This window comes from Uloborus diversus, chromosome 9 (genome assembly GCF_026930045.1).
Source record: "Uloborus diversus isolate 005 chromosome 9, Udiv.v.3.1, whole genome shotgun sequence".
NCBI classification, from domain to species: Eukaryota; Metazoa; Arthropoda; class Arachnida; order Araneae; family Uloboridae; genus Uloborus; species Uloborus diversus.
In genome coordinates, this window is record NC_072739.1 from 109,221,395 (window position 1) to 109,249,229 (window position 27,835).

The following is a 27,835-nucleotide window of genomic DNA, read 5'->3' on the forward strand; positions in this document are numbered from 1 at the left end:
TACAAGTGCTGATACCCTAACTCCATCGACTCGAGGGTTAATTCGAGGAGTTGTTAACTCGATTTGTATTGTTCTAGTGTGGTAATAATTCCAAAAACAAATCGTGTGCTCTAGAGAAGCGATTCTCAACCGGTGGTCCGGTGAATATAAGTGACACGAAGCAAAACTGATGACTTGAAGAAAACCAAAATTTCAGTAAATACAAGTCAAACCAAACAAACAAAAGTAAAAGTACTTTTAAAAATATAGATGAATTTCCAAATATATATATATATATATATATATATATATATATATATATTGAAATTGTGGTAGATACTAGTAAAACAAAACTGTACAAAAATAAATAAAAATATAATTGAGTAAATGAGTAAATGGAGACCACCATGATCATTTTCCAAGCATTGATGAACGACCTCTGTCATTCCTGCAAACTAATTTAATTTAATTGTATATTATTGACTGTCATTTTTTTTCTCTGCTGAAGATGAATAACACTGGATTTGTTTCCAATCCAGCCTTGGGGGTGCGTCCCAGGCTGACGACGACTGAATAGCACTCACACAACCAGGAATTTCAGTAAACACAAGTAAACAAACTACTAAGAAAAGCAACTGAATATTTATACGAAAAAAAAAATAGGTGAATACAAGTGAAACAAAACTAAGCAAATGCAAGTAGAAGTACTCCAAAGCAAAATAACTGCTTTATGTTTAATCAAAATTTTTGTTAAATAAGTAAAGCAAAACTTTTTAAACACAACGAAATACGAACAAAAGTACTTGTTAGCAAAACAACTGAACTTTTAAAAAAATTGAAATTACAAGTAAAAAAAAATTAAGCAAATACAATAAAATTCAAGCAAAAGTAAAATAAAGCAAAATAACTGAATTAAAAAATGTATATATTTGTTACATTCAAGTAAAACAAACTAAGCAAACAAAAAGTATTAATAAACGAAACCCAAAACTGAGAATGTTACACTTCCCGACAGTAATCCGCTTGCGTTAAAAAGACCGAGCCTCTCAAAGGAGACTACCGTGATCATTTTTCAAGCATTGATGAACGACCTCTGTCATTCCTGCAAACTAATTTAATCTAATTGCATGTTGTTGGCTGTCATTTTCTTTCTTTGCCGATGATGAATATCACTGGATTTGTTTCCAGATCTTGGGGGTGCGTGCCAGGTTGACAACGACTGCAAACAGACGACTCCGAACTCCCGGTGTGTTAAAAAGGGCAAGTACCGCAAGTGCCAATGTGCGCCAGGTTACAAGACTTCCGGCAGGGGAATTACTTGCGAAATGGATGAAGAACTGAAAAGTAAGATTTCATTATGGAAATTTATGGAAATGATTTTTGCCCATGGTTTTAAGCTTGCCATTTATTAATTCAGAGTGAAATGGAGAATATAATTTATGAAAGATATCCATGTGTTAATTTTTGATACACTCCCATATTTAAATGTCAGCCCATCTATTTTCAATGATGTATTGCTTGGACTAACATGGAGCTCGCAATCTTAAGCCACGCCCCATTCTGTAAGGATTCTATCTGATTCTACCACCAGTATACCAAAAATATCAGTTTACTTTCTATTGAAATCAGGATTCATCAGCTAGAAGATTATGCGATTACTTGTTGAAGAAACCTTACGAAAAAGTAATATATTTTTTTTAAAAATTAAGTCCAACTCCTACAAGTTTGCCCCCCGTGTGTGGAAACCATATTTGTATTGCTTTTACAATTGGTGTTAATGCCTTAATACAAATTTCAATAAAAACGTTGTTCAACAATGACCGCTATCAACAATAAATTTCCCGTTGAAGCTTTTCTACATTTTAGTATGAAATTAGTTAAAGATAATTATAATTCATGCTTTAATTACTTTTTAATATTAGAAAAAAATACCTCTGCAGAAAAATCAGCATAGATAGCAATTGAAAGACGACAGCCGAACATGTTTTTGAAGCATAAATTATTTGCCCTCGTTCCTCCTTTATAAAGTATTACAGTCTGGGAACATTTATGAAAAGTAGCTAAATTTAACGCGAAATGGAAGGTTTTGGAAACGGTGATTAGGTTATTGATATCTTTAAATCTTAACGAAGCTACAGTGACAGTTAGAGTATGCATTTCTGGCTAAATTTGGCAAGTTTTTTTGAAATGTCACCCAACTTTAATACCTCATATTTCGATAACACGGGACGACGGCAAATGGTTTATGCATCAAAAAACATTTTTACACTATGCTCTTTCAATTGCTTCTTATATGATTTTTTTTTTTTTTTTCATTTTTACCTAAACAGATGGTATCTTGGTGCTATCCTCTTTTCACCCTAGAAGAAATGAACTATCTCATGATCAAGCGTCTTGTTATCAAAGCCATACTATCGATAAGGAATTAGAAGAAAATTCTTGATGCTAGAGTTCTAAGATATTTCATTTTTTAACAGCTCCTGTTGCCTTTCCAACAGTCTCCGTCGGCAAAATTAGCCCAGTTTCCCTCGGAAAACCCTGCTTGAGTTCGAGTCAATGCCAAGCCAGGGATCCGTACTCGCAGTGTATAAAAGGTCGATGCGAATGCATCAGAGATTCACCTAAGTGCAGCTCTTCTCATACCCGTAAGTATAAAAATATTTTCAAATCAAAATGCCTTGGCAATTTAACTTTAATACACTGTTTGAAAAACTGGTTTTCCATTAGTTATGAGCCCTTTCGGTAACTGCATACTTCATTTCCACCATCAAGAAAAATTTAGGAAATGTAATCGAAGGAAAAAAAGAGGGAGAGAGAGAGAATTCGATTAGAAAACTGTGTTTAGATTTCTGAGAGATCGAAGTTCAAGAACTTTCATAATAAGTAAATAAAAATAAAATAAGAAATACATTTGAAAAAAATTTAATTCGTAAATAAACATAAAATGAGTACTGCATTTGAAAGAAATGTAATAAGTAAATAAACATACTATATTTCATTCACATTATATTTTCTTTACTTAATTAATTTACCTAAAGGAGGGACAGGAAAGCAATGACAAGCTTTTTTTTCAAACAATAAACATATTAATTTTTTTTTATTCAATGATGTAACTTGACCACTTTTCGCCATGTAGTTTAAAAAATTTCAACCTTTGGTTGGTGGAAATTAATTGGTTTTGGAGCAAAATATTTGGAGATAACATACTGAAAATCAGCAAAAGTCTTTTTTTTTTCTTTTTTTGTCACAAAGAGATCGGAACAAAGGGAAATCAGGTGTTGCAGGGTCAGGTGAGCAGAAGAGAGAGTCAACTCATGGAAATTCATTACTTTTTTCGACCTTCGTCCTGAACAATGTGGTCTTGCATGTTCGTGTATCAGAATTACCCCTTTTATACTCGCCTGACAATCGCTGGAATCAAAATCGTAAATAGACTTTTCTTTCGGGGAGGATTTTTTCAAACACATTTCTCGTGAAAGCCGTATCCACTATAATATTAAAATCTGTTCACGTCCGTCTGTCTGTCTGTCTGAAGATCGATCTTCTCGAGAACCGCTGTGAATCGAGAGTCAAACGAGATACTGATCAATTCGAAATTTTCCAAAGAAAACAATAGGACCAATTTCGTAATTGTGCGAGTTTAATTAGCGGAGATATTAATTAAAACGTTAGTTAACATAACGTTATTCAGGAATTTTTATTTCTTTCCTGTTGCCATTTTGCATATGGGTGAACAAGTAAAATTCTAATAATTCCTTTAAAAGCGATTTTTTAGCTGCTGTCCAAATCTTAAAACAACCTTTCCATCTATAATTTCATTTTAAATTAGTTTAAAATTGGTTGTACTATTCGGACATAGCCTTTATTTTATCGTCTGTCTTTTTTTTAATTTTTACATTCAACGTTCTTAACACTTTTCAGCATAAGAAAGTTGTTTCTTTAGCTATGTTTACCGATTGTAGTGTAAGTTTATCATTCACTGGCCTCATATTTTGGTACATTTAGGATGTGTGACTAATTATGTTTTTTTTTTTTTTTTTTTTTGACCTTTTCCCGTCACATGGGTGAGTTTTCGAATTGTAATAACTCTATTTTTCCTTCCTGTTTCTATTTTTGAAATAAAGTTTGTATCGTTAAAAGAACATGTTAAATTAAGATTGTTTGGATTTCTTTAAGTGAAACAGAGTTGAACAAAAAAAATTGTTTTTAAAGATTTTAACTAAAGCTAATTTGGAATCTGATGACTTGGTATTAAATTAATGCTGATTGGTATTTATTTAGTCTTGGTGCTTTAGTTTCACGTAATCAACCAACAAGTGTGTGTCATTTTATGTAAAAAGCTGATTGTAATTGTACATAAATATTTCAGATATAGTCTATTAGATGTAATTCATTTTAATGTGAGCACAGATTATAATTGATAATGCATATATTTTCATCTTTTGTGATAATTGAAAATACTCATAACTTGTATCATTGATAACTATGATTAAAGTTGAAGAGATTTTTGCTTAAAATATGCTCTACTGGTGTTTTGCAAACCTTGCATTACGCGTATTTATTTACTCCTTAGCACTTTAGAAACTAATGTTAGAGTAATACAAAAACATCAATTGGATATCTCTTTCATTTTTTAAGCAGCCCGTGCAACGCCGGGCCCGCAGCTAGTGATTAATAAAATTTGATTTTATTCGTATATTCAATTGATTTTAGTTACAATACGTTATTTAAAGGAGGGGATGTTGTTTTAAGGGCATAAACATAAGCAAATGCAAAAAAAGATGGCTTATCTATTCAATGAAGAAAATAAATTCCACTGGTGTTAAATATTCGGTGTCATTTTGATAACTCAAAAGAAGAGATACGTGAACTCATATCAACGGCGATCCAGAAAATGTTCAAGGAGGGGGAGATTGTTTTTTACTCTTTACTCTTTGGAACTTCAACTTCTTAAAACTTTCAAAGAAGTGTCCTGAGCCCCAACGCTTACCCTTATATAATCATGGGTGTCCTACAGTTGTGTGTGTGTGTGTGTGTGTGTGTGTGTTTTTTTTTTTTTTTCAAAAAATATCCTGAGTGAGCCTTTGAACCTATCCCTAATATTATCTAAGATCGTCTAAAAATGAGATTTTGAAACTTCAATTTCGAAAAAAATCCTGTAGAAAGTTCTGGTTTCTATCCCCAGTGCAATAACAGATGTGCTACGATTGCGTTTTCAAGACTTAAATTCCGGTAGAATTCCGGACATGAGCTAACTTCTAACACCATCGAAGATTATGTAAAATTGCGTTTTTGGAACATTAAGATCAAAAATATACCTGAAGAAAGTTCCTGTATCTCGGCTCAAGGAGGGGGTGATCACCCATCCCTTGTATCCATCTCTGACTCATATATACACATTCGAAGTAACGCTTCTTAAATTCAATTATTTGACACGTATAAAATATGTTAGATATAGATAAATATCGAGTTTGGCATTTTCAAATTTAAAAAATTTGATGTTTTTGTTAGGTGTTCAAAATCTGAAGGAAAACGCTGTATTGTTTTGTAAGAAATGATGCTTTCCGTAAATATAATAAGAATAAATACTGCAGTACAATCACCGAGAGAGCTTGTACAATCCTTCCATAATAAAAGTTTCATATTTCAAATGAAATTGAAAAATAAATAAACAAAAGATAAATTATCAACAGTAATTTTTTCAGCAAAAAAAGAAAATAAAACCTTTTTTTGAAATACATAGCTTTGAAAATTTTCGGATTGGGTTAGAATTCTAAAAACCCACCCTTTAAATATGACCCTGGCTGGAATATACGCGCATGACACAGCACTATTTAATTTCCGCTTGTACCGTTCGCTACAATACTTTCTAAGAGACAAAAACTTGAAAAATTTGCTAATTCTCAAGGCTAAAATCTTTAAACTCGGCTATTCTGGCGATCATATCTAAAATTCCATGTTCAGATATTTTGTTCCAGAAGCAATTGACTCTATTTTTTAACGTTTATTCAATTTTTTTTTTAATAAAAATGTCTGAGAAGCCTATCAATTAAAAAAAAGTTTCACGGCAAAGTGTATGGTCTTTTTTACACACACGAAAAAAATGTTAATAAAAGCGGCTTAAGGTCTATTTCCTTTCATTAATTTTTTAGTTTTGAACGAAAATATTCTAAATCTTTAATTGATTCAGAACGTGTCATAAAATTTAAAGCCTTATCTACACAAACTGTCGGAAATAGACATTTTTAATCGTCAAATGTAGATAACCTACCGGAAACTACAATAATGAACATTGCATTCTAAAAACATAAATCATTAAATCAAGTATCTATTTTCGTACTTCGAACGTAGGGTCAATATTCAATCATAGGGCAAAATGCTCCATGAATTACTATTTTCTTTTAAACTGCATTTATATTCAGAATGTACAATCAATTCACAGAAAACAAGTTAGAATTAAACACGTGCCGTAACATTAAAATGGCTTCCGTAGTCGTTTAAAAGCGAAATGCTTCCAGAAACATAAACCCAAAGAATGACAACATTTAGCTTTTGTCATCGGTCATTAATATAAATTTTCGGAAGCACTTTGGTTAAACGCTATCATAAACACAATCCTATCATTACCTCATTAATTATAATTATGCCCTTATGCGGTAAATTCGTTTAACTAACGACATGAATGAAAATGGCTCGGAAGATTTTTATCTGAGAACTTATAAATATCTTATGGAGACAAATCATTCATCGTATGAGAATCTGCATAGAATTTTTTCACAATAACTTTTCGTATGCTCAGAATAACAAATTAATTAGCTCTTTTTTTAATCCATTCAAAGCAATATTGAGGTATTAGGATGGAAAAGATAGCAGTATTTCAGACTATGAGGTCAAACCTATTTGTCTTGGACAAAAACAAAAGACTTATCCTCTTGCGGTACATATTCCCGTGGAATTGCAAATTAGCCACGTCGCTTTCCATAATAGATGTATTATGAGATGTTACACCCAACTTCTATGGGTGGCTTAACTTCCTTTTAATTGATCGCATCAATAACAATATTAATTGGCGGGAAAACTATGCTGTTAGAAGACAAGGTCATCTTTCTCGAGTCCGAATATTGAATAAGAACGGTTTGCTTTCTGGTTGAAGATCGCGTGTTATAAAATGAGGTTAAGTGCCTTAAGGTCATTCTTGAACAAGACTACATGCACCATCGGAAGTTAAATCGATCCCACCATGTTCTTTTTTTTTTATGTTCCATCGTTTGCCCAAAGGGCTTTTTTGTCCAATGAAAACTTTGATTCCGTTGTACAGCATTTTTTAAATTGCGTTCCCCAGAACCTAAGGGTTCCGTACAGGGACGCTCCGAACTAAAATTTTTCGGAGTGTGGAAATTCTCAGTTTTAAAAATGTTACTCCAATTTTTGCCGAATGAGGATACTCTTGGCTAATAGAACTCCAAATTTGGCCGAATAAAACTCCATCCAAAATTTTGCCGACTGAAAGTCCACATTTTGCCGAATGATGATGATTTTGCCGAATCGTTAGACAAAATTTGTCGAATAAGTAATTTTTGGGAGGTCACAGTGACCCCCCATTGCGGCACTTTTGGTAAAATAGCTGAAGCGATCCTCCAAACTTGCGTTCGTTTATTAAAATTAAAATTAATAATTTTAAAAAATCGATAAAAATAAATTTTGAGAGAAGCTTTAATCAGCATTTTCCTAATTAATCGCAGAGAAAAAAAAATCAAAATTAACTGCAGATTAAACACATATTTACTGTTAATGTACGAGCTTTGACTAGCGAATTCACTGATCAAATAGCGCTCCTGACGTCGTCAACAATGAAACTCGCGCCACGGCATGACAATTTGATAATATCTTCTGGCAAAGTTTTATGTGCAAGGAAATGCTTTACATTGACAGGGCTGAACTGGGGCCGGTAACTTAACTGTTTTACAGTTCAGACAATCTTTAGGAGAATGAAGGAAGAAAAAGTTGTCAACAATGAACGCTATCTACTAGAGTTTAGAATTAATCCACTGGAGTTAGTTAAAATTTCAACTGCAATGGCCGCCGCGTATATGACCGTTTGTTCTAAAAAATTTTGACCCCATAAAGCAGATGATTCAACAAAGCGGCTATTTCAATAAAGCTGGATTTTGTTCTGTTTTTGACAATTTGATTTATTAAAGCGGTTCATTCAATTAACCGCGGATTCAATTAACCGGCGTCCATTGTGTAAAAATATATCACCAAACAGGCAATGGCTTCGTTCAAATGTAGAAGCAATTTTCACCCGTTATACCTTGATGGGCGATGTTCTTGTGTTAGTATAAGAATGCAAAACGTTCGATGGAGCAATGTCCAATTTAACATCGCAACATAAATTTAAGTTAATGATATTCCTTTAATTCTGGCGCACTTTGAAATAGCAATGTTCTTAATTGTCACATAGGGTGCTCGGCGTTCTCTTATAGTTTCAACTTTGAAATTTTATTTGAATGAGCTGTTTTTAAGCTATTTTCAGAGAGCGTGAATTCACTTTGAATTTACTTTTTGAAGACAAAAAAATTTTCGTGAAATAATTCTCAAATTTATTGAAAGAAAACCATTTTTATAATGTTGCATTTCTTGCACTGTCGAAGAAATACCACAGGTTCCAGAGATAGAGCATGTCACAAAATGCTGTTCAAATCACTGCTTTCCAGTAAATACCCTTTTAGATTTTCAAATCTGTTGAAATATTGTACACCAACAGAGTGGTTCCACGGTCCGTGTGAGAAAAATTGAGCTGAAGTTTTTTTTTAAACATTTTTAGATACATTAAACTTATTTTGGGGCTAAAAATTAAAAATCTGCTGATGTAGTGAAAGAATTTTACCTATGCGATCTGTTAAACTTTTTTCTTATACCTTTACATTTTTGCTTCCGATTTAGTAGTATGAGTCATTCCATGTCAAGTGACCTAGGGGTCCCCACTCGACTATCTCCGATTTGGATGAAATTTTATAGAGGCGTAGAGATAGATGCCTTTGAAACTAATATATGCAAATTTTCAGCTTCCTAGATCCAAATCCTGAGGATCTAGGATCTCCAAAAAATGTGATCCAAGAGGGCGGATTAGCGTTTTGTGCCAAATTACCAAGTTTACACCAAGTTTATAGGAAATTTTATTACACTGGAAGACTGAAATTTTAGGCGCTTAAAGTATGTTTGACCGTTAGTATATTCAAGTATTTTTGTGAGTTTGAGCTAGTTAGATTTTGTGTAGGACACGCGTGAACTTGTGAAAAAGCACGATGGGAAATTTTTTTTTCTGGACTTTAAGTTGTCATAAAATCAGAACAAAAATGAATCAAATGCTCGTACTGCGTGACTCCATTATAAAAGTGTTAATGGGTTAAAGTTACAGAGCTTAAATATCTATTTTCTAAAAGATATTGTGATTCAAAGTGGCTATCAAAACCGTTCAAGTGAAAAATAGTGTATTTTCAAAGCGCTATAGCTCAAGTTTGTCACCTCGCATCTTCTTTCCGTTTACACCATTAGAAAGAACACGTTTTTTCCTTTTAAAATAAGTTTTTTCTTCGACGGTGTTCTTTCTAATAAGGATAAAAAAAACGAGCTTGAAATGTATCTGTCGTAACGAATTGCCATGTTCAATCTCAGATTACGAAACATTTTATAACACTGGAAGCCTAAAACTTTAGGAGCTTAAAGTACTTTTAGTTGTCAATACGTTCTAGTATTTTTGTGAATTTGAGTTCATTAACTTTTGTGTAGCACGCATGCAAAGTCTTGACAAAACGCAGTAGAGAAACTTTTTTCTGGATTTTAGAATGTCATAAATTCTTAATAAAAATGATTTAAATGCTCGAACTTTGTAATCCTATTTTCGATATGCATGTTTTTAATGGGTTATAGTTGCAGAGCGTAAATATTGATTTTCTAAAAGATATTGGCATCCAAAGTGGCTATCAAAATAGTTCACATGCAGAATATCTTGTTTTTAATGCCCCGTAGCTCAAGTTTGTCACCTTGCATCTTCTTTTCGTTGGTACCATGCGAAAGAACATATTTTTTCCTATGAAAATAAATTTTCTTTCCGATGGTGTTCTTTCAGACAAGCTGGAAAAATTAGCCTGAAAAACTATTTGTCGTTAGCGAGAAAATCTGGTTCTACTATAAATAAAAATTGATGAATGCCGTGACAACCGACTTATAGGGATTATACAACTGTTATAAGTCAGAAATAGTTTTTATTAATCATTTTAAAAGATACTTTGTAAATGAAATATGATAAAAAAAAAAAGAAAAGAAAAGAAAATTGTCTTGTTCTGTCTGGTGTATCAGTTTGCTTCCTTAACAAAATACTTTTCTGATTCTAACGTATTTCAAAGGCATTTCTACGCCTCTGTAAAATTTCACCCAAATCGGAGATGGTCGAGTGGGGACGATTTGAAAAATTAGGTCAGTTGACGTGGAATAACTCGTATACCTTTCACGTGTGGATTCCCTTTCGGAAATGAATTTTAAACCTCTCAACTCAGGTAAATATAATCCGAATCTATTGTACAAAATATTTTTAAGCATCCACTTTGCTTTCTTACTGATTATTTTTAATGTTAGTTTAAGAGAAAAAACTAACACTGGGTCATTCTACAGGAAATTGGACGATTTCTTCAATATGTAACAGTTCTATAATTTATTTCAAAAGAAATACTTAAAAAATGTAATAAACAAAACTGTTTTGCCTAAGAAAACACACACATGTGATCTTTGACTTTTTTTTAAATTATTATTTATTGAAGCTATGCTATTTATCAGGCGTAGGCGGCAGAAATGAACTGGGGAAAAACTCTATAAAAAAGCGCTTCAATTACTGCCTTTAAAAAACATGGTCAGAGCTTTAGTTTCATCAACTTGTTCAGCAATTCATCTAGAGCGAAGCCTCCGTGGCGCAAGCACGTTCGGACTTGACCGACAAAAGCTATGCTTTTGTTGAATAACGTAAGCTTATAATTTTGAAGTTTATTATGTTAAATTGATAAGTTTTATGGAAATTTAATTCGATTTGCTGTTTTACTATAGGGAAATAAAGAACGAAATGAAATATTTAAGATGACTCAGCTTTTTCAGACTGAACAAATTGGAACTTTGTTTTGAAAATTACAGTATATAAAAATGGAACATTGTGTTTTATGATAAAACTTGCATGGAAACAGTATTTTTTATATTTCGCAATAAATTCGTAACTGCAAAAACAAGTGGAAATTTTTAACTCATTTTTTCATGGGGCAAAGTGAAACATAAAATATTTTTCTAATAAAATACTTTCTTTTAACCGTCAAAAATATTTTTGATCAAATAAATGATTGAATAAATGAATTAATGAATAGATACTGAAAAAATAAACGAATAAGTAAATTAATTAATTTCTGAGAAAAACATATAAATGAATACAACAGTGAAATAATGAAAAAATGTGTGAATTGTTAAATGATGGAATGCAAATGAACTAATTAATAAATGAAAACGTAAGTGATTTAGTAAATAATTGAGCGAGTAAACGAAATAAACTATTTCACTTTGCCCCATTCACTTTGTCCGCATGTACTTGACTAATTGTACAAACTATTTAATATACAAATAAGCTTAATATTAACAAAATTAATACAGCACCGAATATTAAGAGGTCTCAATTAATATTTAAAATTTTAATAACAAGATCTTTATCGCTTTATAGCAACAAAAATAATTTTTATTTGCAACAAAATTTTTCTTCAACCAGAGTATCATTTTTTAAAACTGCCTGTATTATCAAATGCTTTAACATGAGGTTATGTTTTTTTCCTGATTTGAATAGACTACATGTGCTGCTACTACATAGTTAAAATACTACCAGATAGGTGGCGCTAAAAACAGTGTAATTATTTCACAATCTCACTTTGCCCTGCTATTTCACTTCGCCCCACATTCCCCGATTTTACATATTATAAGCTTATGTTATTCAATAAGAGCGTAGATTATGTCGGACAGTCCGGCTACTGCCTTCCTTTTTTTTTTCTATTATTATTATTGTACGTTTTGCAATGAAATATGGAGAATTCACGTGCAAGACAAAATGTCAGCCTTCCGTGGGGTGGCTCATAATACACCCAAACCTGTTTTTATGCGGTAGATAGGGACCGCATAAAAAGAGTATTAAAAAAATTGTTCGAAACTTCACGAGTAGCTATAAAAAGTCGTTTTCGCAACACAGTTAAAAAAAGATTTTTTTATTCAGTTGGATAGGGACCGCATAAAAAAAGTCTCACGTAGAAAATAACCCAAAAATGTTATATTTAAACGAAATTAAAATAAACCAAGCGATGATCATTTTGCGACTCCCGAAACATTTCCCGAATAAGGAAATTTTTGGGAGGTCACAGTGACTTCCCGTTGGGAGGCCCCTGTCGTCACTTGAAGATACTACCTCGCACTCGTTTTATAAATAATTTCCGCTCGTTTTTCAATAATTTTCATATACCGCACAAAAAAAAAAATTTCTCACAAAAAAAAAAAAAAAGACCGCACAAAAACAGGTTTGGGTGCAATTGTTTTACTTCTTAAATGTTAAAAAAGAAAGTAACTTGTCTTTAATTTCCAAAAACTAAATTTTTTGCAGAATGCTTAAATGACACGTTCCAATGTACCAACGGCCAGTGCATTTCTTGGTATTTTGTATGTGATGGCGAACGTAACTGTTTGGATGGAACTGATGAAGATATTTGCCAAGCATTTAGTAAGTATGACTGAATTGCTTTTGATATTATGTGTCCTTTTTTAAAGGGGTGGGTCCTTTGCGAAAGTAAAAGGCAGTATCTACGAATTGTTCATACCATGATAATTTGCATGATAATTAGATAATTTTTTCTGGCAAAGTTTGACATGCAGGGAAACGCTTTATTTTAACAAGGCTGAACTGGATCCGGTAGCTTAACAGTTTTACTGGGAAGACTGTCCTTTTAAGGGAATGAAGAAACAAAAAAGTGGTCAACCATGAACGCTATCCACTGGAGTTTAGAGTTAATCCATTGGAGTTAGGGTTAAAATTTCAACTATCAAAATATCATCAAACAGGCAATTGCTTTGTTCAAATGTAGAAGCAATTTTCACCCGTCATATCTTGACGGGCGATTTTCTAGTTTCTTATAAAATTTTAACAATAGGAATTAGTAATCTGGAAATTTTGGTAAGTTTTGCTATTCAGTTCATCTATATATCTGGGGGGGGGGGAGGTCTGAAAAAACATGATTTTGCACAAAAAACCCTTGTTTTCTATGTAAAATCTGCTTGCGTTAAGCCTTGAATGAACGCGGACGATTTGTAAACACGACGGCGGAAATTAATCTCTAAATTAATATTAAAAACAACGAGCTAGACTTATTCTCGTCGTCATGCTAATCTGAATAATCAGCTCAACGTCAACTATGGTGAAATAGGAATAATAAGGAATTCGTGATTGCTCGAGAAAAAAAAAACTTTGAGTAAAAGGTTCTCTTCAAATTAGTTTCAATCTAATTGTCATATAATTCGTAATATTTTATTTATAGTAATAAAACATTGATTCAAATAAGAAAACAAAAGTAAAAATAAATGCATTTTAACAGTGTTAAAAACTTAGCAAGCAGCAGTTTCGAGGCTATCAAAACAAGCCTCTTCATCAGTGAATAGAAGTCGGAAACAATGGACTCGTTCATTGACGTGCGACAAAACTGACGAGGGGCCACACAATGGCTTTCGAAGGCAGTGACAATGGTACCCAACCTTATGCAGTGAAATCCCGTTACAATGAACTCCAAGGAAACTTTGTAACGGATTCGTCTAAAAACTTTCTTTATTTTTATAAAAGTGTTCATTTTGAAAATTTGTACTCTAATATAATTAAATCTGCAAGATTTACCGTTACGAACGATCTAAAATATCAGAATAAGTAAACACATTATTTATTCTGAAAAAACAGAGAGAAAAAAAATTGAGCACTGAACTTTTATTCATTGGCCCTCTTCAGAAAAAGTGTTATTTTGCGAGAGAGATCTGGTCTCAGAGGACATTATAAAAGATTCTAATTTGTGAACAGAACTTACACCACATGAAAAGTTGAAAACCTCGCTGATCCCATTTCGAATTCACAAGGTGCTTTGCGTTTAGTGAGCATAAATCGTCGTTTTATCGAATCGAAAGTTTAGCTACACACTGACTTTTGTTGTCACACATCAACTTACGCCACAAAATGAACGAATTTCCACCTTGAATGGCTCTGTTTCGAAAGTAGAAACGGAGTTTTTACGTTACGACTTGTGTAAGTCGTTTTTTAGTTTCCGAAAACAGCAGGAAGAACTGAAATAGAAGAAAAACATTTCGTTGTAACGAATTTTTGAAAAAAATCGCTTTGTTAAAACAAGATTTTTTTAAACATTGTCATTAACTTAATGAGTATTAAAACGAGACCGAACGTTTTGCGCGTTCTAACGGATATTTCGTCGTATCAGGGTTCGTTATAGCGGAATTTCACTGTATTAAAATGATTCTTGTGAGCCAGAATGCATATAAATTTAAATAGGTTTGATTTTTTTCCTAGAAAACATAGGAAAGCACAGAAAAAAAAAATTATAAACCATGAGTTGTTGGTTTCGTTACTGCATGCTTATTATTTTTTTTTTTCAATACGGAGCTCCCAGCTATCTTTTAGAATCCGATTTCCGAAAATCGTCGATTGTTTGGGAATTAAAAAAAAAATAGTTTTCGATTCATAATATTGAATTGAACAACGTATCACATTCGGTGGAAAACATGTGGTCCGTAGATCGTAGGCTGGCACCACTCATCTAAAATTCAAAGACTTTTCTTTCTTGAGTTTTTGTTTTAAATATTACTTAAACGTAGTTGTCAGTAATACCATCAAAATAAAATTTGTTCTTATCTTTTTATAGACTGCCCTATTCAATCATTCCAATGCAACGACGGGACATGCTTGCCCCGGTCAGCTGTATGCAACGAACGTTGGGAATGTCCAGATGGGAGTGATGAAGCTCGCTGTTACAAAGGTAAGGCATACATCACCTTCAAAATGTTTTCCATCTTTAGAATAGCGATCTTCGATATCGATGCTAAGTACTGATATAATTTCATTGCCTCAAACTGATATCTAAAAAGTATCCGCTCTATTTTTTTTTTTTTTTTTCAAAATTTTACTGGCAAGAGCTTGGCGATACGTCGCCAGATTTGGCGCAAAAAGATGTGTCTGAAATTTGTCTGAAACCTTAAAAGTTTTTTTTTTTTTTTATTTTAGAAATAGGAACGGTTCTTGAAAATATATAATCAAAATTACTTCCTGCAATCTCTTTTTCTCATGTTTTCAAAGAGAACGGCTTTTTTTTTTCTCTTATATTTTCAGTTTCGTACGTCACATCTCCCGGTCCTTTAATTGGTCACCGCAGAGTCCAATACATATATTAACGTACAACTATCATAAGTTTTTTTTTTACGTATGCGCTTTTTTCATGCATTCCCTTCAAAAACGTATAAACGGTGCTTCACTACAGATTTGTGTGTGTGTATTACCGTGAAAAACCGAAAACGGAAAAGGTCGACTTTCACTGGTGATTCACCGAAAATATTCGGTCTTTCGCAGATATTTTTGGTTTGTAAATGTTAATATCCACCGGCTGATCTCGACATTTACTCGATTTAGGGAGTTTCACAGTAACATATACTAAATTCATTCTTAACATGTACTTTATATTTCAATTCTTAACAGGAATTCCCTGCGACCGGAACAGCTTCAAGTGCAGCAATGGGGAGTGTCAACCGATGTATGCCTTCTGCAACGCACATAGTGACTGTAAAGACGGCTCGGACGAGAATTACCTAGCCTGTGAACATGGTAAGAGCATTATTTCACTAAATCTTTGACTTATATTTTATTAAACCAGGGGAGCTCCGCCCCTGCTCGCCGGCGCTCACCAACACCCTTTTGGTGCGCAGATATTAAAATCGTCAATTAGAAAGACTCCAGTTAAAAAACGCGTTACGAGTTGTTTCGAACAAAATAAAAATCCTCCTCCTTAGAAAACGGAATTTAAGGAAAGAGCTCATAATTAGAACACAATCCCACTCCCACGCGAAGACAAAAAGAACTTGATAGAAATATGCATAAACGAGGCATTATGAGTACCCTTTTCTTGGGTTCCAAACTTACTTTTACCAACTTGCTTAGCTGTAGGTGCTTAGAGGCTTCTCTGAGCATTACAAAACGGCACTTTTGTAGGCTTGAAAAGTCGCTTTTAAATTCGTCGTCTCTAGTAATACATTTTACTCTTTAACTCCGGGCTTGAAAGTTGAGCCTAGGACTTTTCGTTAAATTAGAAACCCTTGAATCTGCTGCTCTAACTGATTTAGAAAATTGCATTAAGCTTAATTTGATACAGAAATTAAAACTCTTTTAGAACGACGTCGAATGTTAAGGGGTGTGGGAAATCTTTGATCCCTTTAATTGGCAGTTTATATGAAATTGTAGCTTAAAAAATGAATTACAAAAAAACTAATTCGATTAAAAAAAAAAAAAAAAACAAGTGCTAACCCTCGGGACTCGAAGTAATTTTTTACACAACTTCAAGGTTCTAGGTGCGATAAGGTTTCCTGGACGTAGGCCTGCCACAGACATCCTACTGTCATAATTTCTTTGACGTTTTTTAATATATTCCATAAATAACCTTTGTTATGTAAAAAAGCAGTCGAAAAACTTTGTACTAAGAAATGAGTAAAATACGACAGTGTATTAAAATCATTAAAAAGAATTAAAAACTCAGAAGCAGCTAAGCCTTTTTATCGGTGCATTTTAAAAAAAGAATTCCTCACGAAGTCCGAACTTTGCCGTTAGTTCAAACTTCGTGAACCATGTTTCCTTTTTTATGCACTGATGGAGAGGCTTGTTTTTAATATCCTCGAAGCAGCTGTTTTTTTAGTCAAACGATTTTTTACTGCTGGATGAGAAGATTCAACTTTTCACCGCAAAACCCTACTTTTAAATTACCTGTTTTCGCTTTCTTTTTTTCAATTAAATTTCTCTTTAAAAAATTAAAAAACAATATACATTCGTTATGATTTTATTCACATCAAACTGAACAGAAACCTGTATTGATTTGTCCCAACTCACGAACTGGTGTCTTTAGGCATCGGTTGCTATTTTTCAGACATCTGTGGGTACTGCATCTGCTAGTTTCATTCTTCAAGGTGTTGCAATCCTTTTTTTTTTATAAAATAGTTATCAATCGTTATTTTGTTTCTACTTTTATCTCGGACTTATGGCCAAATCTTTCAGATAGAGCGTAAAAATGTATCTTTTTCTGTGAATGTAAAGTTTGTGAGTTGTGAGTAACAACATAATAAATATTAAAAGGCCTAGTATCTACCCCGAGGGAATTCCCACATGCTAGAAATTGCAAAGCAGGATTAATTGTAAAAAAAAAAAAAATGCATGAAACTATACGATAGAAAATTCTGGCATCCATGTTAACAGAACATTTTACCGTAAAACGTAAAATTCTATTTCACTGCATAGTTTCAATGCAATTTTACGGTAGCACTTGGTGTAAAATAAACTGTTATTCAGTTACACTGTTAAAAATTTTCCGGAAAATTTACGGTAATTGTTACTGGCATCCATGTTGCCAGTAACTATTACCGTAAAAATCAAATGTTACTGTAAAATTTTACGGTATCCTCGGTAGGCCACTGCAACCAATTGGCGCTGGGATCGCTTATTTCTCCGGTATAAATTACCCTAAAAATCAGCTATGCGTTAATCCGCCATTTTACAGTAACAATTACCAGAAAATCTTCCTGAATTTTTAACAGTGTACGGATATTGTAAAAGTTTAGTGTAATGCTATTTTTCGGTAAAAAAATACTGACATGCATGTCATAGATGACAGTTTTTTTTACAGTAAATTTTCGGGATTTTTTTACAATGCATAATGAACAGGTTTTTGCTTGCATAGATTTTAAGCCTTTAATGGGCTGAAACTAAAGCTCCAAGTGAACGATTACAACTGCAGATGTAAATTTTAGAGCTGCAAGAACTGTAGTTAGTGTAGGTAGATTATAATACAATATGGAGGTGAAAAAAAATAACGTACATATACTTTGATTTCTTTCTCTTTTTTTTTTCATTTTATTACTAATTTCTCTAATTCTATGGATATCAATGTCCTTACTTCATTGTCAAAACTAATTTCTAAATTTTTTTAGCTTCATAAACTCCCATGAGGTACTACACCTTAAGTATTTTGCTGAACGACTTCGGAACTACTATCTTTGATACAAAATAATATACAAGTACACTCTTACTTTTCATCAGGGCTGTGGATTCTGGTTTTGGGGTAAAGGAGTCTGAATTGGAGGTATTTCCGAAGTCGGAGCCATTTTTCCTCCGACTCCGCAGCCTTGCTTTTAATTACTATCTTTTCTCTAAAATTCAAACATTTATTGAGACCATCTATCAAAACCCATATTTTAACTCCGCATTTTTGACCTAAATAACATCATATAGCAGAGATTAAACAGAACACACGTTCGACGATGTTAATCTGCTCTTAACCTACATCTTTTTTTTTCTTTCTTCTTTTTCAATTTCCAATATTCAAAAAAATCCCGGAACTAGATTAATCTTTTCGCTTTTTTCAGAAAAATATGTTCCAAACAGTTGGAGCTTTTTTTTTTTCATTTGTTAGGTGAAATATTTTTACCACAAGAAGAATAAGGAAATGGTTTCAATCCACAATTTATTTCCTTATTTACTTTGGATCCTTACTTTAGTTTTAAGAAGAGTGCCTTTCAAGATTGGTACTTGATAATTTATGGTATTGGACATAAAGGGCTGTTGTGAACGAGAATATTTTTCATATCCCTGACGACCCCAGAAAGGCGGCTGTGGCCACTTTTGGACTGTTTCAACTGGGCATGACTGTTTGAGGTCCAATCTCTACCAAATTGGAATCAGAAGCTCTCCTTAATGTACTCGACGACTACGATCAGGCAATGACTACTGATCATTTAGACGAATGCACTGCACTGAGTGACTTTAATTCTGCTATTCAAAAGTATTGCACATGCACTGATGGCGTAAGAGCCATTTTTAGTGTGTGACGCTTGCAAAATAAAAATTTTAAAAAATGGTACTGTTTCACATTCATTAAAAGAAATCTACACTTTTAACTTCTCTGTTGTTTTCTCTATATATTAAAATAAAAGTAACATAATAAAATTGTAAAAGGAAGTCTGTAGTGGGCCTGCGTCCAAGAGACCCCATAGCACCTACAGCCTTGAAATTTTGTACAAAATTACTTCGAGCCCCGGTGGTTTGCACCTGGGGTTTTGTTTTTTAAAATTCAAATTAGTGTTTTTGTAATTAATTTTTTTAGGCTCAAATTTCACGTAAATTTCCTATTAAAGGTATGAAAGAATTCTTACACCCCTCAACATTCTGTGTCTTTCGAAAGAGATTTTGTTTCTTTATCAAATAAAGCTTGTTCCAATTTTCTCAATTAATTAGAACAGAAGATATAAGGGTTTCTATTTTAGCGAAAAGTCCTAGGTTCAAGTCAATTCAGATCCAGAGATATATTACTAGAGATCACTAATTTGAAAGCGACTTTTGAAACATACAAAACGACCGTTTTGCTATGTTCAGGAGGCCCTGAAGCTGTGACTTCATTATGTTTTGTGAAATTTGGTACAAGTTAGTTTGGACCCTGGGAGAGCGGTGCTCTTCGAAGCGTTTTTTTAATAACAATTTTGTTATACGTATTTTTATGAAGTTCTTTTTGTCTTCGGGTTGAAGTGGGATTTCAATATTTTCCCATGTTTAATGAGTGTGTTGCTAAAACTCTATCGAATTTTCTATTCGATGTTTGGTACTACTCCATAGTAAAAGTACTACTCCATAGAACTTGAGAGAGTGCATCATCGCTCTTGGGAGGTTGAGCAGAACACCCCTTGTACTATGGTACAGCAAATTGTCGAATTCAGTAAATCTTTCTCACATTACTGTCAGCGGAAACAATTCTAAGCAACATCTTCCGTAAAACTTTAAAATGTTTTTTTTTTTTTTAATACTAGGGGGGCTCCGCCTCCTGTCTCTCACCAACCCCCAAAGAGTGCTTCGCAATCTTATTTGGTTCACAAAGATTTAAGAGGTCTAAGGACCCTTAACCTTCAAAATTTTCGACTTTCTGGAAAAAATATATGTTATGCATAATTTAATTCTGAAAAATTTGATACCTTATTCATAACCATACGCAAAATTTTTTTCAAGTTATCATAAAAGTGCGTAAACTTTCCCTATAGAGATTTATATTTACAGCAGCTATTTAAGACTTTTTCTCGGGTGCCGGTTTTTTCGTTTGCCGTGCGTGGTATTTCAGAAAATATCTTATGTATTTCCGTAAACCTTTTAATGCATTTTAAACTGGTTTATTTTTATGATCTGAACCTATTTTTTTGTTTAATTATTTATTTTTTCTTTGAAATTTTATAAGTTAATATCAAAACTTTCTAAAATTTTGGACGAAAATATATTTTTTTTTAAATAATTAACTTTCATTTCTAGTTAAAATTTAGGTTCAGTACATAAAAATAAATCAGACAAACATGCATGAAAAGTTTTACGGAAATACATAAGAAACTTTCTGAGATATCACGCATCACGCACAAAAACGAGAAACCGGCACTTGAGAAAAAGAGGCTTAAACAGCTGCTGTAAACATAAATCTCTATGAGGGAAGTTTACGCATTTTTACGGTAATTTGAAAAGTTTTTTGCATATGGTAATAAACAAGGTATCAAATTGTTCAGAATTAAATCATGCATAACATATACATTTTCCAGAAAGTCGAAAATTTTGAAGGTTAGAGGTCTTTAGACCACTTAGTGCCTGTTAAAAGGAATCAGTTACAATACGCGTAACTGATATATAAGTACGAATAAAAGTAATTAAGATACGCGTAACTGTAACATTTACAGTTCTGCACCATTAGAACAGAATGAAAAATCACGCTCCCACTCCCCCCAAAAATGAGCTAGAAAACCTTCAAAAATTGCCCCTACCCCGCTAAAACCTCAAATACCACAAATCAAACCTGCAGTTAGGTAAGGTTTGATTTCCATTAACACGTATTCTTAATTTTATAACCTATCAAATAATAACGAATATTGTATTGTTGTATCAGAGCACATCGCTGCTTGCAAAAAATGGGGTGATTTCCTTCGATTAAAAGTACTACTTTTAGTCATATAAATAGATAGAATGAGCAAAAAAAAAAAAAAAACACGGACCCAGAAAATACTTTTATTTTCCCAACAGTTTTTTTCAAATTAATTTTTTAAAATGTCCGTTTTTTCAAACAAGGCGTGGTCTTTATGACGTCACAAATGATGCACTTTGCCGCATCTTTCTACTACGTTTCCATGTTATAATAATCAAGCAGCGAATTAAAATTGCACTCCACGCTTGCTATTAACCATATCGTTGCCAATACATGCGAGTAAAGATGAGAATTAAATATTTTGTTCTGTGAATGGCAACACAGAATGGCATTTCATCATTTGTGATGTCATCGCAAAATGTAAACAATAAAAACTCACCGATTTAAGTAATTTTTTAAAAAATATTAAACTTAAACAAATTATTTAAAAAATGGTCAGATCCTATGTTTTTGAGCATGCTCTTTCAGAAAAAAAAAAACTTTTAAAATTTTGGAAACGACCCCATTATTTGAGGTGATTTTTCTCTCTCTCGATTCCCCGTAAAATTGTATTTAGTTCACGTACCAGCATTAAATAATGCAACGATATTTTTTTTTGTTAAAGATGAATGTTTTCTTTTCAGGAGAAGGCTGTCCGCCTAACACCTTCCGCTGCAACAACGGCCGATGTCGATCTACCGCTGTTTTGTGCAGCGGAACAGATGGCTGCGGTGACAACAGTGATGAAGACCGATGTGAAGTATGCCGTAAGTATCAGTTTCAAAACAGTCCATCTATTTACAATGTGAAAAGCATTAAATTTAACGGCATAGTTATTCATTAGCTAACTATTGTATCATTGAGAATTCGGCCAAAAATTATCGTTCGCCTGAAAGATTACCCTGAAAAACGATTCAAAATTAAGTTTGATTAGAATAGTATAGAGTTCTTGAAAGTATTTTAACTAGATCTAGAGATTTTTTTCGGAGTAAATTATTTTTTTTTCATCTAATGTTTTGTTCGTTAAGTTTATGTAACAATACAATTTTTTAAAAGAGCAAGATTTCCAGAATGGTTAGTCGCACGTTTTTGAAAATTATTTTTTATTTATAGAGAGCACTGAGAAAACCACATTCCCCTGAAAACCGTTTTATTGCACATCAACCCCCTTTATTAAACACAAGAGTTAATAAAACCAATGTGAAAAAGGGTATTAAAAAACGGCACTTCGGCGCATGACGTGACCTGCATCGAAGGCTATGTAGTAAGCGATGTATTCCTAAATCGTTGTACTAAATGCATTTATTATTACTATACAGAACGATCGTAATAATATTCTGCGTACGAACTATTTGTATTTGTTAGAAAACAATATGTTGTTCTAAAAAAAGTTAAGAAGTAATAAAAGCAATAAAGGAACGATTCTTTTTTCAGCATGGAGGTCACATGATGATTGTTTACATGACTCTTAAGAGATTTTTTCAATTTTTTATATTCGACACTTTATCCGAAATTTTAAACTGTCATATAAATTGGGAAGATGTTACATAAATTTGTAATAAGTTGTGATCACGTCTCGTGTAATTTAACTCAGCCTTCCTTTAGCTAATGTTATTTTTACAGCACTTTTAACTATTACAAGCAAAACTTTTAGGCATCATTAATTTTTAAAATTTCTATTCAGAGCTTTAAGTACAAAGAAGTTAAAACTAATTCTTCTTTAAAAAGATAGCAAAGTTTTTATTCTTGATTACGCTGTTTTCCAAAAGGAATAAAATATACACTAAATTAACGTTTAAGAAAATGAAAGTAATGGGGCTTCACGCTCGCTATTTGTTATGCAGATTGGCATACTTAAGTCAAAAGAATGCGCAGTACAAAGCGCACTGTGCAAAAATTTTAGAATTTGTTACCTTGTATAAACGCCATGATTTTTATTTTTCCTAAAACGTTTGTAGCTAGACTTCATAAATCTGATTTTCGGTAAAAAGTGTCTTCCAAATGCTGTAAAGATTCATACTTCCACTAACTTAACTTACAAACGAAACGTAACAAAGTTGAGCTAGATGAATGCCCATATTTATCTCTACTATATCAACCAAAAAAAAAAAAACTAACAAAGCTGAGTATGATGAATATACATATTTCTGTCTACTTTATCAACCAAGAAAAACTAACAAATCAGAGCATGATGAACACACATATTTATCTCTACTATTTCAACCAAGAAAACTTACTTTCATAAAGATATCAAATGTAGCTGATGAGTCCATTTTACTGACACAAATAATGAGAATATTTAGTTTTGAGAAACTAACAAAGCTGAGCATGATGAATACACACATTTATCTCTACTATTTCAACCAGGAAAACTTACTTTCATAAAGATAACAAATGATGAGTCAATTTTACTGACATAAGTAATGAGTTTTTTTTTTCTTCCTGCAGTCTGTGAAAAACCAGAGTAAATTGATGCCAACTCTTCGAGCTCGCCTCGCCATTCTCCTTGTGTCGGTGTCGTCCGTAATTTATTCAGTGAATCGTCTTTGTCAGCCAGGGCGCAGGCTGCCCTGACGTCCGGACATTAATTTATATACATTTTGTGTGAAGTGTTTGGTTATTACTCTTTGAAATGCTGCGTGAGAAGGATTATCAGTGATCCGCAATAGTCTGGAGACTATTTCACTATTGAATTCGAAGTGAAGATTTTTTTTATGTAACTTGAACATTAAGAACTTACAAAGAGGGATGGACTTAAAAGACAGTTTCTATAGAAAAAGAAAACTTGACTCTTCTACGTCTTAGTTATACATTCTATAAAGGTTACACATTCTATTTGAAATTGTATGAGTGATTTTTTTCATCTCTCATTTGATATTCTACGTATGGTACATGACAATAAGAATAAATGCAAAAAAAAAAAGATAGCACTTATATATTTTAATTTTTAATCTTTATTTATATAGTTCTCCAAATTAATTGTGATTTATACAAGCACTGCAATAACAATCACGAAAAGTAAAACAAAATTCAAAGACAGAAAAAAAAAATAATAAAAAAAAATTAATTTGAATTTTGACATCTTGAATTCAAATTATGTTTTTCGCAATCACGAGTGTGTGTATGTAGGCGTGTGTGTTTGTGTGTGGGGGGTATGTGTGTTTGTGTGTAGGGGATATGTGTATGTGTGTGTAGGCATATGTGTTTGTGTAGGGGTCTGGCATAAGTGTGTGGGTAGTTATGTGTATGAATGTGTGTGTGGGGGGCATGTGTATGTGTGTGTAGGCATGTGTTTGTGTCTGTGTGCAGGCATGAATGTGTGGGTAGTTGTGTGTCTGTATGTATGCGTGTGTCTGTATGTATGCGTGTGTATGTGAGTGTAGGTGTATGTGTGTGTATGGGTTTGTGTATGTGTTTGTGTGTGTAGTTGTGTATGTATGCGCGTGTGTGTAGGACATGGATGAAACCTGGGGACGGCTTTCGCTATAGGAACAGCATCGTGAGGACCCGGTCGACGGTGATGCTGCAGAGGGTGCTGGTGGGAAAATAAAATGATAGCAAGCCAAAAACAGTCAAATGAAAGCAATAAGCAATCGTGATTGCTCAAAAAAAAAAACATTATTAGTCTTGTATTTCATTTAGTATTAATTATAATTTCATGCATTGCATAATTTCTTGTGTATTTTAATTTGTAACCAGAAAAAAAAACTTTAAGAGATATGTGAAATGCAATTTTCAATTAAACCTCTAAAAAATTTCAATTAAATTTGAAGCCAAAAATACTTTGTTAATTGTAACTTTGACTATTATTTAAGTAACATTAAAATGATTTTTCCTCGAAGTTATATGCATAAACAATATAACGCATTTTGGCAAAAACTGCATACTATAAAATTATTTAACGCTTGTGAGTGGAGAGAGATTTGTATATCTATCTAAAGTTTATCTTTTCTTTTAGAAACTGTCATTTTTAAAGGTGTTTTAAAGCATGTAGGAGTCACTTTTGATTTGAAAATTTTACTTTTATATATATTTTTTAGTATTAATTGCTATTTTGATTTCATTGAATGACTTTGAAGTGCAATCGTAAGATATTTTACGTACAGTAGTTTTGCAGATTAATGTGTTGAGATAAAATATTTTGCATACAGTGTAATTTTTCAAATTAATATACTGAGATGCTTTCGAATTACTAGGTATATAGAAATTTTAATATATATGAAAGATTTCAGAATCATATTTTTCTAGGCAGCTATATGTTGATGGTGCAAAGTCGTTTGATCCGCATAATATCGACAGTTTCCAGAAGCGCTTTTACATCGTTAAAATGATATTATCAAAAATAAGAAACCCTAATTTTCTTATTCGGAATTCAAGTAAACTAGAAAAAGTGCTGCGGTCTGTGGGAAACAGCTGCTGAAAGAGCTAAACCCAGTTTCCAGAAGCAATTTTTAACATCGTTTTAAAATAATATTTTCAAAAATAAGAAACTTTAGTTGTCCTGAACTTTAATTTTCCTTTAACTGAAGGTACTGCGAAACTGCGATCTCTGGGCTGCTGAAAAAGCTAAACCCGTTTACGTGAGACACGAACTGTCCAATGAACTCCGCGGGAAAATTTAAATCTTCGAAAAAATGGACATCTTTGACTGACTTCTAAAATCACCGCAAGTTGAAGCAGTCAAGCTCTAGAACTGCAAATAACTTTGACTTTTTATTTTGTCTACAAAAATTTGCGAAAATTTTGAGTTATTTTCGTTTTCCAGTTTTCTGCAGCTTCTAAATTTTTGAGGTTAAGGAAACTTGAAATAACCTAGTTATCTGAGAAACTGTTGATGTAAAAGAAAACTTTGCAAATGATTGGTATCTGAACGAAGCATTATTTTAATTTATTTTTCATTGAATGTTTCCTTCAAGTTCCTTGCTCATATCTCTGTATTGTAATGTTATGTTACGCGTTGTATCATGGAAAAAATCATTCAACTTGTAATTCCACCAAAAGGAATGTCTTATCTGTTTTTTTCTTTAGTAATTTTTATTGCCGTTGTGTGTAAAATAGTTGAGAAGTGTGAAATTGGCATTGCTAGAGCATTTTAGTGGAAAGATGGCGGAATCTCTAACATCAAAATGTTTTTAAAATTTAATGTTCCAGTAGCAAAAGGAGAAATATGGCACTCTTATTCAAATCCTTATAAGTTTGTCTATAAGGTTGTCATGTTCTATTTGCGTACTAGGTAGAACATTTAGTCTTTCTATTTTTATTTATTTATTTGGCAACGATTAAAAATTAGTATCAGTCTTTAAGGGAAAAAGAAAATTTGTATTTTCAATGTATCTGGTTTTACTGTTTTTTTTTTTAAATAAAATCTTTCATTATTTGACAAACTTCACTGCGCTGATCTAAAAGATACGAATTCCATATGTGCTAAGTAGTTTTGCCATTGGAACTGATTAACAAGTAATTTTTATTTCAAATTCATATTTCACATGCAAACAAGTTCGAAAAGAACATTTTTCATGGGTAAAATTTTAGCCTTTTGAGCAGTATTCGCATATGATTAAATATTCCTAGTAATATTTGCAAAAAACTTAGCAAAATATACCAGAAAATTTTAATTTTAAGCAAACAATAACAGAATTGAATTCACTTAACTTCAAAATACAGGGTGATAGAGATAGTGATGGCATATTCCTTTAAGTAAAACCATTTACTAACTAGGCATTATAAGTTTTTCAAAAACCTAACAATTCGGTATTTTGTACCTTCTCAAGAAATAAAAGTTGCCAAAAGCGAAACTTGCAAACGATAGTGTGGCATTAGTAGTTATTTATATGAATTTTTGGAAAACAAAGAATTTAACGTGCCAAAAACACTGAAATATTGTAACATACAAATCATGAAATAATGTCCTTTTTTTTGCAAAATTTTACTCAAAAATCCCCTTTTGAACTTCAAAAGTCGTACAAAAGTATTTGAACTATGATGCTTGATTCTAATATTTTAAATTTGTAATCAAATCTGCAAAATAAGATTTTTTTCTAATCGTTTGATGTTTCAGATTAGGGTTTCGTCCAAGGAATGTTTGTTAAAAGTGAAGGAAAATAAAAACGATTATAATAAGTACCGCAATTTGCATTTAATATCGCATATATCGCTTGAGACCTATGTTTTGTAGAACTAGCTTTTTTTCCCCCCTCTTCTTTTTTCGTTATTTGGGTTAGAGTACAATATTGAAAATTTTAAGCTGATGACTTTTGATAATAATCATTGAAATAAACATTTTCATGGTCATAGCCAAACTTATCAGAGCCACACTATATTGGAAATGTGATACAACGTATTACTATTAATATCACGTTTAAGGCATAAGTGATTTTTTTTGGAAAACATGTTTCACTTTCGTAAGAAAGTTAAGTACTAGAATACAATAAAATATCATTACAACGAACACCGATACAGTGAAATACAGGCTTCAACTAATTAAATGTTCAGTCCCGGTTAAAATGGCATACATTAGTTGAATTCCATTGCAACGAAATTCCCGTTACAACGAACAATCC

General features: G+C 32.6%; 1 protein-coding gene across 1 annotated transcript in view; it reads left to right on the forward strand.

Annotated features, from left to right (window-relative positions):
• LOC129230435 (prolow-density lipoprotein receptor-related protein 1-like) overlaps window positions 1–23,768 on the forward strand; it is a 37,386-nt gene extending 13,618 nt beyond the window's left edge. The window contains exons 5-11 of the mRNA XM_054864833.1: window positions 1,168–1,323; window positions 2,478–2,624; window positions 12,656–12,772; window positions 14,964–15,077; window positions 15,791–15,916; window positions 21,920–22,042; window positions 23,724–23,768. Of these exons, the coding sequence (XP_054720808.1) occupies window positions 1,168–1,323; window positions 2,478–2,624; window positions 12,656–12,772; window positions 14,964–15,077; window positions 15,791–15,916; window positions 21,920–22,042; window positions 23,724–23,743 (803 nt within the window). The 3' untranslated portion in view covers window positions 23,744–23,768. The remainder of the gene's footprint in view (window positions 1–1,167; window positions 1,324–2,477; window positions 2,625–12,655; window positions 12,773–14,963; window positions 15,078–15,790; window positions 15,917–21,919; window positions 22,043–23,723) is intronic.
• The last annotated feature ends 4,067 nt before the right edge of the window (window positions 23,769–27,835 follow it).